The sequence below is a fragment of the Callorhinus ursinus genome, unplaced genomic scaffold, assembly GCF_003265705.2.
Source record: "Callorhinus ursinus isolate GAN/ISIS: 27379988/994484 unplaced genomic scaffold, GSC_fseal_2.0 scaffold14, whole genome shotgun sequence".
Taxonomy (NCBI): Eukaryota; Metazoa; Chordata; class Mammalia; order Carnivora; family Otariidae; genus Callorhinus; species Callorhinus ursinus.
The window spans coordinates 26,547,076-26,567,800 of record NW_027397076.1 but is presented as its reverse complement, the minus strand read 5'-3'; the positions used below and the strand labels follow the sequence as shown (position 1 = coordinate 26,567,800).

The window sequence follows — 20,725 nt, the reverse complement described above, 5'->3', positions numbered from 1 at the left end:
TTCCTTCCTTCCTTCCTTCCTTCCTTCCTTCCTTCCTTCCTTCCTTCACAGTAACTTAAAAATAAAACTAAACCTTTGGAAGTCTTTTCCAAATGTGTATGAATGAGGTTTGGGTGTCACTTGAGACTTTCCATTAGTGTTCTGACAAAGACTCAGAGCCAATAAAAAATTGGACTTCTTGAATAGATCAGAGAGAGGCCCAGTTTTGCCTTCCTAGCTACCAAGAATAAGACCTGAGACTTTCGGGGAAGGGGATGTTTATTAGTTTGAAGAAGGGTTTTATATATGTAAAGTAGGAATATTGTGGAATAATCCATCTTCTAATCTAAATAATTATAGAATTACTCAATTTTAAATATTTCTTGGCTGAGTTATGCCAGAAAAAGTAAAATATGGGATGGAAAAATTCTATCATTTAGAATTTATTTAAACCCTGGGGATTCTTTCCAGCAGAATGGCCTTACCAACCTATGTACTTTTTTCTCAGTTTAGATTCCTCAAGGGGCAGAAGGTGATAGCATAAAGGGTTTTGGATGAAGCACCAGGGAGCCAGGCACTGACCTAGGCTTTGTCACACTCAGTGGACCCCAAGCAATCCCTCACCTCTCTCATGCTTATTTTCTTGATCATTTGGGTTCTGTACTTCTCATTTTCTTAGAAAAGAAAGCTGAGCCTTTTGAATGGGAAGATAATACAATTGCATATATATTTCTTGGAGCTGAATTTAAGTAGTAATTTAGAATACCTTATATGGGATTTGGGGTAACATAATGGTCTCCTTAAAAATTATTATGTTTTATAAAACAAAAATGCCATTCAAGTAGATTCTTAGGAATGCGAATTCTTTGTTAAATCTCAGAGAAAATATTTCTTTGAGGATTTCCATTTGTATGATAGATTCCATTTAGGTATGATTTGTATGATGGAAAGAGGATGGTTTTCTTATTATTCAGCTAATTTGTTTATAATAATGCAGCACCCGGCCTAGGGCCTAACTCAAAGCAGGTGTTAGAGAAGTATTTACCAAAATCAAATCAAATAAAATGTTCAAGGCTCTACAAATTGCACCTTGCCTCTCTGGACTTTGGTTCTTTCACCTGTGAAATGAAGGGTTTTGGTACATATGAACCCATGAATAATTTTCAGCATTAATTTGTACTTTCATTTTAGTTTGCATTGTGAATGTTTCCTGACTAGGTTGTGTGGAGTTTTTCTTAAATTTATGGGAGATGATCTAATGTTTACTATTATCCCCCATCTATACTGGCATCTTTTTATGTTATACACAGCTGGATAATCACAGTTAGGCACCTTTTACTTTCAAAAATTATATGTTTCATCAAATTTGCTATGAAAGAATCAAATGACAAATGACCAAACCAAAAAATATCCACAGCAGAACAACTGTATCTACATACGCTTAACATCCTGTAGCTAAGAAATATCTTTATAAAACATGATTTACTTTTTTTCAAGTATAGCTTTTATAAACTTGCAAATTTAAACGATATTACTCATATTGACTTTTACTGTGAATGTAATAGGAATTTCCTATGCTTATAATTTTTAATAAGAATAGATTATGGTAGTAGTTAACTAGGGTCATATTTATCCTCTAGTGTAAAGTTTAGTTATCTTCCTATTCTTTTAACTAATTCTCCATAAAAATGATCTGCAACCAGCTCTGTACAAGTGGTTGCAGATATTTTGAATTATTTCTTTGGGGACTATCACTTTGTTAATGAGTATGTTTGATTTTATAGTTTTTGTTCCTTGGAGCATGCTCTTTCTGGAAAGGAACTCACTAATTTGAAGTTTTTGAGAGAAATGTATGGATGTACCAACTAACCTCCCTCCTCACTCATATTATAGTTTATAAGTTTCATTTATCATGGCTATTTTAGTAAAAATGATTTTTTCTTTGTGTCTTCTTAATTACTGGCACCTGCTCTTTTCTGTAATTTTCGTGGATGGAAGGACACCAGTGATTTTTCAAAAGTATTTTAGGTGACTTACTGTGGGCTTTTAAAATGTCCAGTTGTTTAGTTTTCTTCAGTTCTCTCATTTTCCCCACTTCCTTTCTATGTGTCCGTGTTTGTGAAAAGTGGAAAGGCTAGACATTGGGTCAGGAGTTTAAATATTCAGTGTGACTCTTGTTTAAATAGGCTTAATTTTATCCAATTTAAAAAGTATGAACATAACCCCTATGTAATACTGTAAGACAAAGTATTTAATATTCCTAGTAATGTACTTTGCAGCATTAAAAATGTAAATTCTAATTAATCATGCCCAGACATTTTTCTTTTGGAAAACAATGACTTCTACTAAGGTGACATTTTGGGGATAGAAGCTCCTATTTCCTTATAGCCAAGTTTAAAACAAAATTAAACAAAATCAGAATTCAGTGTGTTTACATATTTTCACCATTGTTTCTCCTTACTTCGAAATTGTTGACCAGCATTTTTAGATTATCTTGTACTCTCTAGATAAAAATAAATACATTTAAGCTCTTATTATTCTAAATAGACAAGGTTATTTTCCAGATTTATAAAATCGCTGATATTTAGCAGAAATGTATTTTTTGTTGGTTGAAAGAAGCATCCAATTATATGTAGAAGATCTTTACCAATGGGGGAAACAGGTACCATTATTGCTTGTCTTTTTATTTCAATATTAAATTTTTCCAAAATGTTGAGGTTTCCTCTAAGATGTTTGCTTGGGAAATCTAGCTGCAGAGTTTATTCAATAATTTTGAATAATAATGATCTTTTATTTAATTCTCAGTCGCCAAGAAAGAAATTGATCATCTGTAATGAATTCTTCATCATAATTCTTAAATTACCTTTGTTTTATTTTTCAAGTTTAACATTGCCTCAGACTATTGGGCAGGTTTTCATCGAAAAACTAGCTGACTATATTTTGGTGAAAACAACCTTTGGTTTTTCATTGGCTTGGGATGGAATATCTGGAATTTACCTCAAACTGTCTCAAGAACATAAAGGGAAATCGTGTGGTTTATGTGGAAACTACAATGGCATTCAATCTGATGATTTCATCATCCAACAAGGTAAGTAAGTATAGTGGAAGAAATGTGTGCTACTTCTGAGGTCTTCTTCCTTCACTGATCAAGCTATTTGTATCTAGAAGGGTGCAACTTATCCTAGGTTGGGTAAAATTGGTACTATCACTTGCCTGCTATAGTGATTTTAAGTGAAGATTGAATAGAAACAGGTTTGTGTCATTCTGAAAAGTCATAAGCTAGTTTACATTTACTAAATTAAGATACAAGTCTTACTCATGTAACAAATATTAAATGAGCATTGACTTTATGTTAGACACAGTTGTAGGAGCTTGGGATCCATTGGTGAAAAAAAACAAAGACACCTCCCTTGTCTGGGCTTATATTTTAGTGATTCAAACCCATTTGAGACAAATTTATATACTTTTAGACAAAAGATATTTTGCATCCAGTCTTTATAGGAATGGATTTATTGACTACCAAATAATGGTTTTGTAAAGATAATAATGTGAACAGAACTTATAAAAGTTAAATAAGAACTTGGAAAGTTTTTTTTTTATCATGTATAATGATGTACATATCATCATTCATCTACTTCTACTAAGTCATGAAACTAATCTCAGTGAGCCGTTAAAAATGGATTCTGTTTCAATTGAGATACTAGTGTGCAGTGGAAACAGAATAAGACAATCATAGGACACAGTTATGATTTAGGTCCACACTTAAAGGTGCAATAAAGAAGAATAATGTTCTTAATACCAGCACACCAGACTGTGAATCTTGCTCCAACGCTTACATGTTGTATAACTTAAGACAACTCATTGAATCTCTCTGATGCTCAGTTATTTTCTGCTGTAAAATAGAGATATAATCTGAGTTCACAGTGTTGTCACTAATAATAATAATATACCTCGATACTATTTATAATAACAGTTAATATGGGCATATAGCTATATTATTCCCAACCCTGACACCATCTTGTAAGGTGGCTGGCATTTTCTTAATTGTACAATGAGGACACAAGGGGATGTGCCCAATGCAACACAGCTTGTAAATGGTATTGTCAGGGTCAGGTTATAGATCTGACTGACTTCATGCTTCGATAAATGTGTGAGAAACTGACTTTTAATCTGGAAACTGACTTTTAAATTGTAAAAGTGCTATGTCATACTTTTGTTTTATAGTATAAAATTCAGAGAGAAGTGTCACCCCTATGTTGTGTTTTAAGAGACAGTGAGAGTCCTACTTAGAGTCTGGGTTTGGGAGTCAGATTGTGGGGTTCAAATTCTGCTTTGCCCCATATTAAACTTCCTAAATTTAATGACATAATAATAGCATGGAGTTGCACGGATTAAATGAGATAATCCATGTAAATATTTAATCCAGTGCCTGGTACATAGCTAATACTGAATACATTTTAGCTAATTTATAATCATCTCCAAGTGTTCTCAATAAGCCTAGAACGGAGCTAATAGGAAAACATTTGATTAAAAACATTGCTTTAAAAGGCCCTTGTTAAAATGCAAACATTTTACCCAAGATGGATAATGCATCGTCAGGATTAGTTTACTAGCACTGAGAGTAAAGAACAGGGTTCCAAGCAGTCAATTTTCCTCCTATGTACAAATGAAGATAATAGTAATGACCCTGAGAGCTTCCTAGCCTTTGAGGGTCAAATGAGAAAATGTAAGTGAAAGTGTTCAAAAAGTCTGTGAGCACCACACAGATGTATAGTGTTGAGATCATCATGAACTAGTGTTTTCAGTCGGATATTTAGAATGAGAGGATTCACAAACTTGGAATCTTGAGACTATTACGAAGTAGGGTTTTGGACTCAGGCGGACCAATGAGATGGTCATTATTGATTTCTTTTTCTTGAGTATCAAAGCTTCATGAAGAAAACAATACTCAATTCAGTTCTCCATGTTAGAGTTAGAAAAGACAATGTGGGCAACTTCCGCCGGGGCATCTGGAGAACATGGTACAGAGGTGAGGATAGAACATAGACATCTGCTCTTGCTAGAGGCAGAGGGACTGAACTAAGGATTTGAGTTAAGGGTCAGACAAACTTTAATAACCTGGAACATAAAATGGTGAGATAACTGGGCAGCATGCAGAAGAGTGTTAGCAGATTCTAGGTGGTAGAAGACCGGCGGGAGGCAAGGGGTCTGAATTATGGCTGAGTTGGCAGAAGGCGAGAAGGACCCTGCAAAGTAGGTCAGAAGAGCCTAAAGAGAGATTTCAGCTTTTTCATAGTTTTACTTGGTGCACAGTGTAAAGCAGAGTAATAATAATAATAATAATAAAACAAACACAATAACTTAAAAGCATGTGACAAGAACCTGCCCTCCGTTTTCTCCCATTCTGTAATAATGCAAGAAAATGTCTACAGATGAGGTGTATTACCTTTAGCTTCAACATGCCTAGTATTTTTTTGAAACTCAGCCTGTCCTTTGCTGATTAGATAAAACTTTAGAGGCACTGAGGTAGTTTGATTGAAAGCCATTGAATGCATAGTTTCTTAACAGTGATTAAAATTGTATTTCTTCCTGCATTTCCACTATTCTTCAAGGATGACTTCACAAAGAAATGAGGCTTTTCAGAGTTTCTGTAGATATAGAAATATTTTAATTGATTGTCTTCATTGAGATTCTGGTTCCATAATTCATGTTTATAGCTAGCCACACATCAAAATAGAAGCCCTGGTTTACTCTTGTTTTTCCCAACGTAGGAATTAATAATGCCTCATTTTCACTCTTAGAAAGTGTTCCAACAAACTGAGGTTTCTAGAGGGGAGGAGGGTAGGGGGATGGGTTAGCCTGGTGATGGGCATTAAAGAGGGCACATTCTGCATGGAGCACTGGGTGTTATGAACAAACAATGAATCATGGAACACTACACCAAAACAAATGATGTAATATATGGTGATTAACATAACAATAAAAAATAAAAAAAAATAAAAAAAAGAAAGTGTTCCAATATGTACAAGAAATTACTTTACTTGTAGCGTATATTATATGAAACATTTTAAATTTAATTTCACAGGCTTCCACACAACTGATTGATAATGGATTTAAAGTCTCATATATAACCAACTTTTGTGACTCTTTTATTAATGTGATGTCATAAACATAGCTAAGGATGTGGTTATAAGCTGGAATTAAAGTGAGCTCTAAGGGACTGTCCAGGTTGTTTAGTTACATTAAAATTTGTGTATAGATACTGAAATCAGTGGGCCTTTGGATAATATTTTCAGTCCTACAGACTTTTCAAAAATGATGATGTTTTGAAATGAAATGTGACTATTAATTTACTTAAAAGTAACACTGGGGGCACCTGGGTGGCTCAGTCGGTTGAGCATCAGACTCTTGGTTTCAGCTCAGGTCATGATCTCACGGATCTAATACAGCCTGGGGCTCTGTACTAAGTGGGGAGTCAGGTGGAGATTCTCTGTCCCTCTGCCCCTACCCCCACTCATGCTCGTTCTCTTTCTCTCTCTCTCAAATAAATAAATAAATCTTTTTTAAAAAAAAGTATATTAGGCCAGGCTGATGCTTGGTTCAGTGTGTAACATTTCCAACAATATCAGAGATAATGAGGTGGGTCAGACAAACTTGAAAGCTTTAGGATTCTAATAATCTATTTAAATTTTGAAACTCCCCCTTTTATTCATTCATTTATTTAGCAAATGTATTTTGAACACCTACTACATGCCAGATACTAAACTAGGAATAAGCAAGAGGAGCAGCTTTGACAAACTGTTGCTCTGTATGTAGAAGACAAAAGAAATAGAAACAAATTAACATAAAATTTTGGTGAGCAATAAGACTATAAAAAAAATAATTTGGGAAAGATTAAGAGCAATAGAAGAGTATGTGTTTGGTGGTATTCCAGATCATGTAACAAAGAAGACATCTCTGAGGAAGTCATATTAAACAGAGACCTAGATGAAGTAAGGGAGAAAGCAGAGGGAAGATTGGAGGGAATTTTGAAGGATGGGGAGCAAAAGCAAGAGCAAGGTGGGGATGGGCTTGAGTGGAGAACAGTATAAGGCCACTGTGACTGGAGTAGACCGAGCAGGGATAAGAGTAGAAGGGGCGTCTGGGGGTGGTGTGTGAAAGAGGTGGGGAGTCAGGGGAGTGCGGAAGCCAGATTCCAGACCACAGTAAATTTTGGGATTGTACACTGAGAGAGTGAGCATTCTTATAGATGAACTCCCGCAATCTCCCCAACAATTGGTGTTAACGAGTGGGCATGTTCCTATCGTGAAGATGCTGAGAGAGAGTGGTTAAACATTTGGCTTGAGATTTCTTATTCTAGTGGTGCAGAAGCTTGTCATCAGTGGTAGACTGCATAAATCTAAGCGGTGAGAAACCTAAAGCTCACATCTGACAGTTGTCTTAGATGAAACTTCGAGATGTTGCCTTGTTGGTTCTGCTATGTCTTTGAGATTTTAGATTCAACCTTTGTCTGAATGTGGGGCAGGATTAATTTTCATCTGAGGCCCTGAACCTGTTTTTGGGCCAGGTGCCAAAATGATTTAAACTTGATCTGAAGCAGAGAACGCAGAATGCTCACCGCCAACCGCCTGTCTGTCGCTGCCTGCATACTAGCTCCTGAATCTTGCCTCTGCATAATGCTGGGATAGACTCAGGATTCTTTTTTTTTTAAATTTTTTAATTGTTATGTTAATCACCATATATTACATAATTTGTTTTGGTGTAGTGTTCCATGATTCATTGTTTGTTCATAACACCCAGTGCTCCATGCAGAATGTGCCCTCCTCAATACCCATCACCAGGCTAACCCATCCCCCCACCCCCCTCCCCTCCAGAAACCTCAGTTTGTTTTTCAGAGTCCATCATCTCTCCTGGTTCGTCTCCCCCTCTGACTTACTCCCCTTCATTCTTCCTCTCCTGCTATCTTCTTCTTTTTCTTTTTTCTTAAAATATGTTGCGTTATTTGTTTCAGAAGTACAGATCTGTGATTCATTAACAACCGGTCTTGAGCACGTTTAGCAACACTGTTGATCATATTCAGATGAAATGGATTCACTTCTTCGTCTTCTCTTCGTGTCTTTTCCAGTCTTCCATTGTTTGTGTGGCTGTCTTCTGAAATCTCCACAAAAGATGTTTTTTTATTGTTGTGTATCTCAAAAATGGAACCACGATTTTAGCAAGGTTCTGACTAACATTAAATATAATGAGAGGGCTGTCAGAAAAATCTCATACCAAATTTTACTTATGTTTCTTGGTTTTCGGTGTATTTTCTCCTCCCTGCAACATACTTAGGCTAATGAGTGCTTTACTGGTGTGTATGTTGTACCATTCACTTTCAATCCTTCCTCGTGTTGCTTCAATGATGTTTGCTTTTTCCCTTCAATGACTGGAACTTTTATTGGGTACTTACACTTTGTTCAATGTATTGTTTTTATGCTAACATAATGTTATAGTCTAATATCACCAGCAGTCATTGGAATTATAAAGGTATTAAATTTAACTTTTTGACCAGGAAGTTTATGTTAATGAACTGTATTTGTGTAAAGTGATGCTAATACACATATTTGTGTGTGTGTGTGTGTGTGTTTGTGTGAAATAGAGGACTATACAGAAGACATTGCTATGTTTGCAAATAGTTGGTTGGTGCAAATTCCAGATGACAGCAAATGTGTACCCACACCCTCAGATTTTCCAAATCCATGCTCCAGCGGAATGCCAGCATTTGAGGTAAATTTGATGTGAAAAGTTTGGGCATGTTGGATATAATATACATATATTGTATTTGCATATTGAATATTAAGCACTTTTAGTGCAAACAGGACATGATTAAACCCTGTAAAATTCAGGGAATGTAACTGCAACAAGAATAACTTGAAGATATTTCAGAAATTGTGAGTGTAATGAGTTTCATGAGAGCAGTATTCATTGTGCAAATAGGTAGTTAGAAAAATGGTGGTTAAAACCTATAAGCATAAATTACCTTCCCTTTCCTGGTAAGAACGGAGGGTCCTGCCAATAGATCAGTAGAAAAAATGAGAGTACGCATGTGTCATTAAATATGTTCTGCTGACTGCCATTCTCTTCCACACAGGCCATCTTCTTCAAGTGTCAGATTTTGTTGCAGTTCCCTTTTCTGAGCTGCCATGAGTATATTGATCCGTATTTGTATATTGCCAGCTGTGTTAATGATCTTTGCAAGTAAGTGAAATAATTAGCGCTCGTAATTGAATTTTCTTTATCCAAAAAGAAGAGCAAACACCACTTCTGTAATGTAGCCCTCTCAGCAGTTCACAAAGTGTAATGGAAACGGAGAACATAAACCGTACTAACAGCTATAAAAAGCTTGCTGGATAATATGTACGGACTAAATGGTTTATGGAAGCAGCATGAACAGAACACAGCAATTCCTAAGTATGGTTTGTACCACTGATCCCTTTTGGAGTTTAGAGATGTCAACACATCCTTTCAAAATAATGTTTTGAAATGCACAAAATCAAACACAGAAAGTTACAAAAGAAACGATTATTGAAATAGTTATCAAAATAGTAAAAGAAATGAATTTATGATATATGTGTTTTTTTATATGCCTTTCAAGTCTAACTATAACTACTATTGTTAGACATAATGATGAGTGTGAACAATATTTGGGATATTTGCAACAATTGTAATAAGAAATGAAAACATTAAAAATGAGATATGAGATATCTTGTTGACAAGGTCATGGATATTGCTAAGAACGTTGTGATGTGTTTTCTATATGAGTAATTGAAGAAAATGCTAAATGTCAGTTGGGGATTAGTGAAAATAAACATGTAATTTTCATCCCATCCAAGGTCACCCAATCCTTACATTTTCTCCCAGGTTAGGAACACCTAGACTAGATGGTTGTCTAGGGAACAAATTTAGTGAGACCATCGAGTATGTTCATCCATGCGGAACTTACTATAGATTACCTATTATTGGAGTCTTTTCTACTATTTTTTTCAAAAATTTACCAAGAGTATTTGATTAACCACCTTGAATGTTCAAGAATATCTCAAGAAATTTTAATAAATCTGCATGTCTTAAAGCGACTTAAGAAGTGTAAATGACACATGGGAACTTTGTTGTAAAAGATTAGACTCATTTTTGAGTGAAACCACTTACATGTCATCTTACAGCTTGTAGCTTGTTGAGAGGTTTAAGTTTATCAAAGGTGAGAACAAAGAGGGAAAGTTGAGATAATATGAAATTATCTTCTTTATTACTATCCTACTTTAATTAATGGAGATTATTATAAAAATAGTGAATATAATGATATTTTTCAGATGTTAAAATAAACTTATTTGGGATTCTTGTTAATTTTGAGTAGAGTATATATTTATATGTATAGTCTCTAAATTTTAAGGTTTTATGAACTAATGCAGGAGTGTTGAAAGAGCTCCCCATCTGCCTAAAATATTGGGGACTGACCTAACTTACTATTTTACAATATTCTGCTCCCTATTTGCTTTTATTTTTTACTTAAGTGCTCTATTGTTACATCTCTGCCCTTTTACTCAGTCTCTTTTTTAAGGATCCCCACAGGTGGTCCATGGTTTTATTTTAGCCATGTATATGGAATTAGAAATTGTTCTGATTCCACCACAACTCATTCTTTGGCCATTCTCCACTAGTCTTTTCACTTGCCTTTGGCGTATTATCATCATTAGCTCCCACTTCTCAGGTCAACTGGATGAAATATTATTTGGCAGATCCGGGAAAGTCATTTTCCACTTATTAGTTAGGATATTGTTGGGCTGCTTCAGTTGCCAAAGTATCAGTGGCTTAAATTAAATGGAAGCTTTTATTTCTCACACATAAAGCCCAAGCTTGTAAGTGGCCCTGGGATCATAGCATGTGTCCGCTCCATGAGCTTTCTGATGACACAGTGGTGCTATTGCTATGTCAGCACCAACCCCCCCCCCCCCCCCCCCCCCCCCCCCTTGATGCAAGGACAGATGGGCAATATTGTCTTTGGCTAGGCAGCCCTAAGCTCAGCAAGAACTTGGGAGTTCTAATACTGACAAGAAGCAGGCTCTGGAGATAAAAGAGAGCCTCTGTTATACTCACTTCATCTGAAATTTCATCGCTGAAGAATTAACATTTTTGTCTTTTGAAATTATGATATATGTAGGCTTTAGATTTTGCAATACACTTGCTTTCTCCAAGGCAAATAAAAATAGCAGGATAGAGAAACACATTTTACTGGTTGAAATGAACCGATATCTTAAGTGATATGTTTGAGGTGAAGAGGCTGGGTTTGGGGACAGAGCAGGCATGCAATACCAAAGGAAGGGTGTTATAAATCAAGTGAGTGGGCCTTGATTAAATGGAAGTGAGAGGCTACCTTAGCCTCTTACTTGTCCAATATTTCACCTAGGACTAGGCTTACTTATATCCCTTTTCCCCTCAAGGAGATTCTCTTCATTTCTTATATTATGGGGTGGCACCACTAAGATCCTATATCAGGAGAATAGAATTGTGAATCTGCTGAACACAAATTAATTTCCTACTTGCATTATGCTAGTATTTTGAATTCAATTCAACACACATTTACTTAGCAGCTATTCTGAGCTGAGCATTGTGCCACATCTTGGAGAAACAGAAACAGTTTAGACATGGACCCTGTCCTAGGAACTCACATTCTAATGGGGTAGAAACAGGTCTCCAGCAATGATACATGCTCTAAATGTGAGGTGCTGTGGCTGTGGAAGACAGGATTGTTGGCTTTATCAGGGAACACCTACCATGGCTCCACAAAGGAGATGACATTGGAATTGGAATCGAAAGGATGATAATACCAATCTCTGAATTTATGCCCTCCTGTTTTTGCTTTTAGGAATGATAAACCTACCCTCAGTTTGTTCTCTATACTTAATAGTCTCTTATGGTTTGCCTCCCTTTCTTTTTTTTTTTTCCCTTCCTTCTAGAAGGGAGGTGGGTAGGGAATGAGCTATATGAGTGATGGGCATTAAGAAGGGCACTTGTTGGAATGAGCACTGAGTGTTATATGTAAGTGATGATATCCCCAATTCCACTCCTGAAAACAATATTACACTGTATCTTAACTAACTAGAATTTAAATAAAAATTTGAAACAAAAAATGATAAACCTAGCAGCAAGGAAATTCTTTTAACTTTGCCATTCCAAAGTCAATTGATTTAAAAACAATTACTATTTAATGCTCATTTTCATTATTAAAGTTAATACCCAAATGGAGCAAATAAGTTCACTTTCCCCTCAGTATATTGGAATAATAATTTATTTCTTGCCCAATTGTTGTGAATTTTCCTGTGATGCCATATGTCAAGGGCCTGGCATGGATCCTAGAGTTAATATAGGTACTTAAGAATCAGGAAACGACAGATGTTGGCGAGGATGTGGAGAAAGGGGAACCCTCCTACACTGCTGGTGGGAATGCAAGCTGGTGCAGCCACTCTGGAAAACAGTATGGAGGTTCCTCAAAAAGTTGAAAATAGAACTACCCTATGACCCAGCAATTGCACTACTGGGTATTTATCCCAAAGATACAAATGTAGTGATCTGAAGGGGTACATGCACCCCAATGTTTAGAGCAGCAAATGTCCACAATAGCCAAACTATGGAAAGAGCCAAGATGTCCATTAACAGATGAATGGATAAAGAAGATGTGGCATATATACACAATGGAATATTATGCAGCCATAAAAAGGAATGAGACCTTGCCATTTGCAACAACGTGGATGGAACTGGAGGGTGTTATGCTGAGCGAAATAAGTCAATCAGAGAAAGACATGTATCATATGACCTCACTGATATGAGGAATTCTTAATCTCAGGAAGCAAACTGAGGGTTGCTGGAGTGGTGGGGGGTGGGAGGGACGGGGTGACTGGGTGATAGACATTGGGGAGGGTGTGTGCTATGGTGAGCGCTGTGAATTGTGTAAGACTGTTGAATCACAGACCTGTACCTCTGAAACAAATAATACATTATATGTTTAAAAAAAAAGAAGAGAGTAGGAAGGGAAAAATGAAGAGGGGGAAATATAGAGGGGGAGATGAACCATGAGAGACTATGGACTCTGAGAAACAAACTGAAGGTTCTAGAGGGGAGGGGGTGGGGGATGGGTTAGCCTGGTTATGGGTATTAAAGAGGGCACATACTGAATGGAGCACGTGTGTTATATGCAAACAATGAATCATGGAACACTACATCAAAAACTAATGATGTAATGTATGGTGATTAATATCACATAAAAAAAAAGAAATGGTAGCTATTTTAATAATAGTTGCCTTGGGTTGGGAAACCAATATTCAGGTACTTTGTTAACTTTCAAAGCCTCTATTAATTGTAGGAAACAAGGCACATCTTTTAATGTAAATCAGAAACTTATTATCTTTCTAGGAATTCAACAATTTTAGCTTACCCTGGTTTTTAGAGAATTTTTTTTTGCTTGGAGGTTTAGAATATTTTCTGAGCTTCTGAAGTTTATGTGCATAGTCCTGTTTTTCCCTCTAGAGCTCAGTTAATTGGACTAGATAAGCTGTATGACTCCAATTACAGCAGCACAGGAGAAGTGCAATTTGAGATGCGTGGCTTTTACAACAGAGATACTGGAAATGCTAGGGTTCACAAAATACAACATTCTTAAGGTCATTATCTTGTAAGATGTTTAACTATTCAATTTTGAGTTTGAATTGGGTTGAAAAACAAGTCCACTACCTTATTATAAACCCTGCTTATTTTACAGATGCTATGTTAATCTGCTTTGGGAATTGGCAGACCTCTTATATTTGTTTGGGGGAGCTTCTAGGGTGATTATAAGAAAACAGTGAGAGATTATTTACTCTTGGCAATATTACAAAAGTAACTAGCTTTAGCAACTTAAGCTTGAAAGAATTAAAAATTAAAAAAAAGAATTAAAAATCTTTTAAATCTTAAAGTTAAATGCTATTTATTCAATCTTTTGAAACTGCTGTTTTATCAGTACTAGTTTTATTCCAGCACGTAGACTATTAAGAGCACGGTATCTTGGAAATAATTTTCATATTTGATGCTTTTATTGTGGTAGAATTTTATCCATTTATAATGGGATTTCTAGATGTAAATTTATAAATATAGTTTTCAATTAGCAATAATCGTGCCTCGGATAAACCTCATTGGCTATGATACTGCCACTGTGCAAAGCTTAAATTTATAAATATAAATTTGTTTATATTTATTAATAGGATTTTCTAAAAGATCTGGGATACTTGGTGTGGGAGCAAAGTGATACATACAAAGATTCTGGGCAGAATGTCATAATTAAAATAGAAAAGTTTTTCAGTACAGGGACTCTTTTGAATCAAAGGAAAAGTGGCCAAATCATTGAAATAGTTTGATGAAGACGATTTGCCCAGGCCCTTTGAAGTTGGGATCTCATGCTTATATATTTTCTGCATTATTGTACATGATGTGTGCATGCTGACATCAATTTATAATAGAATATTCACCATGCACTCAGCATTTCTAGAGATCAGGAGCTCAAAGGCTTGGTTTCTACCAATATTTCCTGTGTGACTATGGCTCTCTCTTTTCACTTTCCAGAACTGATGATGATGAAACCTATTGCCGAGCAGCCACTGAGTATGCTAGAGCCTGTTCCCATGCTGGCTACCCTATTCAAGACTGGAGAGATGACTTTCTAGCATGCAGTATGTTTTCTTATTTTTCTAAACTGTGTGTATTTTTGTTAATTTCAGGTTTATCCTAACACTTAAAACTAATGATTGGCAAAGATTTGTCATTGACACAATAACATTGGTAAACTTGCATACTTTTCAAAACACTGTACTTGTTTTTGAAAGAGAGGTGAGTAGATTTGACTTACAGCTCCCTTGTTTGCCCATTTTAGCCGATAAATGTGATGATAGCTTCGTCCACCGGGATTGTATCAGTTGTTGCCCACCAACCTGCACATTTGAGAAACAGTGTCTCGGGAGCAATCTCCATTGTCTTGATGGATGTTACTGTGCAGATGGTAAGCATTTTGTGAAAGAAATGTCTGTACTTATGGAAACTAGTATCCAGCAATCTAAGAATCATATCATAATGTCCTGTCTCAGGACATTAGGGCTATTGCAATTTTCTACCCTTGTAGGATTTGGCCCTCAAAGTGACTAGGAAGGATGGCTGCTTTTCTACTTTGTACATTTCCCAGGAAATTTGGAATCCAGAGTCCTGAAGTTAACCATGAGTTAACAAATCTTTTGCTCTCTTGGATATTTAAGGACATTTAATAATTTGTCTTTTCATATTTTGAAGATGAAAGCAAGTTCAAAAAAAGCCTCACATTTTGGCAGTATAAGATTTTGGTCCTGATGTAGTTTTAATATTTGAAATGAGAAGTAACAGAGCCAGTGATACAGGTGAGATTTAAAATTAGGAATGACTGCGATACAGACAGAACTTTACAAAGAACGCGAGGATTTACTCAAACCCTTTTATTTTTACAGATTAAAAAAAATAGAATCCCAGAGATGTTAAGTGTTTTCCTCACTTGGGCAAGGACTATTGGAATCAGATCTGTTGACCTCAGTCCATTGGTCTGTTAGTGTCACTCAAAGCATAATCTTTAGACTAGTGCCAGGCCTGAACCATTTCTTACCAATGATACAACAAGGAGTTTGAACAAGAATAAAAATCCATGTGCCAAAATATAAGTCAATGCTCCTTCACCTAGGAATTCTTACTCTGAAAAAGGTCAGCTGAATGAAACACGTGCTTGGTAACATGGTTGACTTACATTCTGGCTCAGCCACCTTTCCCCATTAAAGAGGTAGAAAAGGGTGGTCCTCTGCACTGGTCCTTTGCGTAGCACTCCCTGGCTCTTTATTATCTGTGTGACAATAATGGAAATCTCTCATTTTGAGATGAACAGAAATTAAACCAAGAATATATGTTCTCTCTCCTTCCCTCCTTTTTTCCCTCGAAAGCAAGGAAATACTGTCTTGTTGCCTTTATCCTGTGTAGTGAAACCTGAGTTTTTGATGGCAAGTCATGGAATAAAAAAGTTGAAAATCACCGAAATAGACCCTCATAACATAGCTACTGATTGAGTTAGAACGAGGTTGTCAGTAACCTCTTTAAAAGTAAAAAAGAAAAAGAAAAATTATATATATATATATATATATATATATATATATTCAGCACCTGGTGTAAGTAGGTTTTCAATAAAAGCTGGTTGAATTATTACATTCAAAGAACACATTTTTTTGTCATTTCTTTTGAGATTTTGATACATATTTTTCTTAAATAGGACTCATAATGGACAATGGGACTTGCATCTCCTTGGAAAACTGCCCATGTAGTTTTCATGGATTAGCTTATTCAGTTGGTTCAAAAATTGAACAAGAATGTACTGAATGGTATGTGATTAATGTACAGCCATTTATTTCTGTGCACCTGGCTAGTTGATATCTTTACCATGATATATGTTTAAAGGATTATACTTATTACTGATTTTCTTCCAAAAATTCCAAGACACGGTTTGCATCCTATTTAAAATCTCTACGGGAGTGGGGTAGGGGGCCATGTATATTTTCATATTTTAAAGATGAAAGCAAGTTCAGAAAAAAGAGCAAAAAATATAGAAAATCTATCATTTCTTTTATGATTTAATTCTTCTCACTTCCCTTGATAATAATTCCATCAAATCATATACCCATGTAATGCGTCTGTCTGTTCCATTTTCTTCTTATCTGTAACCAGTACTTTGCATGTACTTTTACTATTAGAACTTAATGGTGCTCCTGGCCTTCTCTGTTGGGTACTTGAAAAAGTGTCTCTCCATATTGCCAGTACTTGGCCATGATTAGAGACATTTAGAATTTCTTATTCCATTAGCTAATTAAGACTATTCTAGGAAAGCACTGAATCCCACCAGGGAAGTCTTATAAAGAAACAAGTCTAAATGTCATCAGGCCCTTTCCCCTTTGCTGTTAGTGTAATGTAAGTGACATGCAGGTGGATAACCAACCATGTTCTTATATACTCGGTTAAGCTCCTGCCTGTCAGAGATTCTGCTTCCATCCTTCTCTCCTCAAACTCTTTTTGCTGGCAGAAGGCAGAATTTATCTTACAGAAGAGGACATCCTTTCTCTTTTTAATGTCTGATGATCCTCAAAAGAGACTTTTTCAATTTTTAATAGATGAGACAATATATTGACTGTTTATGATTATTTCTCTAATAATATAGGTAAATACTTTTCGTATGCAACTTCTTTTAGTTTAAGCAATGAGAAAAGGACATAAAACAGAAGTTCTCTGTCTGCATAGGTCTTTTGTTCCAGGTCATTCTGTGTTCCCTTTGTATCATCTTTAGTGATGTAAGTATGATACACAGTAAATCATAATTTAGGTACTGGCCAGTCCAAATTTATCAGTTAATTGAACTTCTGTCAATGTATTTTTCAATTATAGGTGAGATTATTCTGAACCTATAAACATGGTATGTTTTGGTACATCAATCAGTACATTGATGCAAATATTAATAGTTTCTCTATACCAGTAATTAATAGTCTTATAATTTCATTTAGTGTATGTGTTGGTGGAGTTTGGAACTGCACTGAGCATGACTGTCCAGGTAAATCTTTTAAAATGTTTCTAAAGAAAAAAATCTCAATTTTCTTTAAGTTGAAGGAAGATAGCAATGATTTTTATGAGGTCATCTCATATATAACAAGAGATGTAATGATCAATAAATCCAAATATTTGGAGGATAAATGGAAAATTTAATAAAGGATAGCTTTGAGCAGGAAACTGGTAAAAATTTATTGAAGTAGTATAAATATTACAAAACCTAAAAATTACATGGAAGAGCTATCATTTAATAAATTTTAAGTTAAATTTAATAACATAATCTAGTGAGTTTGTCAAACTAGTACAGTTTAGACACTTTATTTTTTTTCATTTTAGACACTTTAGCTATTCTTTCTGATGCATGATTATTTACCCTAAGTCAACTTTCTGTTTTTTAAGAACAAACATAATTTCTTTCTCCACCTTCTCCTTCTCTCTCTCCTTCTTTTTCTCTTTTCTCATTTTTATGATTATTTTTTTGGTAGTTCAATGCTCCGTTGTGGGTGATTCTCATTTTACAACGTTTGATGGTCGACATTATTCTTTTATTGGAATGTGCCAGTACATCCTTGTGAAAGGAACTGGAAAAGATAAATTCACAATTACTTTACAGAAAGCTCACTGTGAACAGGTAGGAACATCTCAAAATGGCCAGAGGAATGTTCTTTGTTTTGTTTTGTTTTTGACTCAAGCTTCATTCTAGGTTAACAGTGATAATATGAATGGGTACAGTTACTTTCTTCAAAAATGATTGTTAAGATGTGTCATTATTCTACATTTGACAAAGAAAGAAAAAATGTTGGTAATCTATATTTTACTATTGATTATATGATGCATCCTGATTTGATATTAAAATATGAAAATGTACGTGTTTTAGATTTAATATTATGTATTTAATTGTATTTTCTTTCTTAAAAAATGCTGTTTATATGTGTAGTTTTTTGAACGTTTCATGCATGATTGCACAATGGACCTAAGTTTTTGGTTATTTCAAAAACTACTATTTTAAAGAGGTGATTCTTGACAGGAGTGAATAGGTTTCATATATTCTAAATAGATGTGATGAATTTCTTAGCATACTGAAATATTTATTGTACAAATTTTCTTCAAATAAACACATTGATTATTTGTAAAGACATGCAGGTTTTCCTCTCCTTAAGTCAGATAGTCAAAATTTTGCAGAAATCTTTAATTTTTTAGTTTTATTCCAATGTGAAATGGTTATTTCCAACAAAAATTCTGACCTATTTTGCTTTTTTTTACAGTTTGATTTTTTCCTTTGCAATACATCAGAGTCTGAATAAGCTTTCTACATAGAATCCTAATCTCTTTGTTCTTTTCCTTATTGAATTTTTTATGTCTAATATGCTACTTAAATGAATTTGGAGACGTACTTTAACAATGTGCTATGGAAAACATAATTATTGGCACTTCGTTGAGAACATTTTTATTTAATGTTCTATGTAAAATATAGATATGTATATAGTGTACTTAATGTACTATATAAAGACATATTTTATTGGGAATGGGGCTATATAAGATGGATTATGTGGTACTTTACTATATTACTTATACTCAAGCCTTCTACATGCCAGAAATTATCTACGTGCACTGTCCACTCTTTCTCCTTTCTTCTCCCCTGTCTCTCCCTTGCTTTCCTCATTCCCCTCTCCCATTATCACTGTCTCTTTCTATGTCTCTATTTCTCTCTCATTCCTTTAATTGATGATTTGATTTTTATGCAGAACCTTGGCTTGGTCTGCCTTCAGTCTATAACTCTAATTCTGGAGGATGATTTTAACAAACAAGTGACCCTTAGTAGAGGAGGACAAATCCTTACCAGTCCTAACCAAGGCTTCAATCTGAATGGTAAGAAGCAATGATGTACTTTCCCTATGTTAACAACAACAATCAAACAAGCTAAATGAATTCTTCTCCCATTGGCTGACTAACCTAACATTTGAGTTCCTATGTGTTGCCGGGTCCTTAGCTAGACATCTCAGGGATGACCATGTTTTTGGGAACTAGTGTTCAAGTGGCCTAGAGTTTGCAAGAGGAAAGATAAAAGCAAACAGCCACTCCCATAAAATATGATAAGCTGAAAGATATGTGCAGAGACTTTGGGGGTCTAAGTGAGGGCGGTTCACCCAGCCTTGGGCAGGGGAGTGCAGGGTAGTCAGGCAAGTTTTCCGAAGGAGGTGATGTCTTGTTTAGCATTCAAAGCTGAGGATTGTCAGGGTGAAAGAGTGGGGAAAGCGTTCCATGCAAAGCAAGGAGGTGTAGAACTGTGTGGTATGTTTAGGGGAAACTATAGCTAGTTTGGGACTGCTAAAGCCTGAGGAGGGTCATGGAGATTGTCTAGCCATGAGAAGAGAGACATAGGTGGGGATGAAAACCAGGGAAAGCCTTATATGTGGGGCATCATTATGGTTTTCTTATTCCTGCCTGTGTTCCAGCATAGTTATTATTAATACTCTCACTCCCAGAGATGTCCCAATTTGTATTACAAATTACATGGTCATGCTATTCATTGTGATGCTAAGGAAGTTGAACTTGATGTGAAATTGAATATGAAATTTCCATTATTTGACCATTTTTATGTACAGAGATAACAATCTCATATCATTCAACCAAATAAATAATAAGTGTTAATGAGAAGACCAGTAAGTCTTTTTGTTTTTTTTTTTTTTTTTGGTAGACTACTATGGCAACCGTGTGGAAATGGCTTTAAAAGATGCTGGCAGGAAAAATGTGGAGAGCACTTAGGATGATACTGAAGTAGGGCATGCAGGGAAGGAGGAGGAACTGATGTAAGGCAGTGACAGTAGAAATAGAAAGAAGACAGATTGAGAAATTATTTAGGAAAAAAAAAGGTGGTCTGAACCTGGTGACCGATTGGATTAGGGCTGGTTGGAGAAGGGCAACAAGGGGGACAAAGTGATCAAAGAATGATTCTCCGATTTCTGGGTGTGGTGAACAGACCGATGGCAGAAATTATGGTAGAGTTACGGGAGCGATTGTTCCTATGTACTGTGCTGGCAAAAGTCATCAGTTCAGACTTGAACACAAGTTTCTTGTCTCTAAAGGT

The 20,725-nt window shown here is 35.6% G+C and overlaps 1 protein-coding gene and 1 non-coding gene across 2 annotated transcripts in view; one reads left to right on the top strand and one right to left on the bottom strand.

Moving 5' to 3' along the window:
• Positions 1-20,725, top strand: part of OTOGL (otogelin like) — a 204,151-nt gene that overhangs the window by 89,272 nt on the left and 94,154 nt on the right. Inside the window, exons 9-17 of the mRNA XM_025881365.2 lie at positions 2,862-3,067; positions 8,618-8,745; positions 9,110-9,216; positions 14,605-14,711; positions 14,912-15,037; positions 16,316-16,424; positions 17,595-17,641; positions 18,123-18,268; positions 19,383-19,506. Of these exons, the coding sequence (XP_025737150.2) occupies positions 2,862-3,067; positions 8,618-8,745; positions 9,110-9,216; positions 14,605-14,711; positions 14,912-15,037; positions 16,316-16,424; positions 17,595-17,641; positions 18,123-18,268; positions 19,383-19,506 (1,100 nt within the window). The remainder of the gene's footprint in view (positions 1-2,861; positions 3,068-8,617; positions 8,746-9,109; positions 9,217-14,604; positions 14,712-14,911; positions 15,038-16,315; positions 16,425-17,594; positions 17,642-18,122; positions 18,269-19,382; positions 19,507-20,725) is intronic.
• LOC112831239 (U4 spliceosomal RNA) lies at positions 14,071-14,207 on the bottom strand. The gene has a single exon (XR_003210100.1). It is a non-coding gene; the product is annotated as a U4 spliceosomal RNA (small nuclear RNA).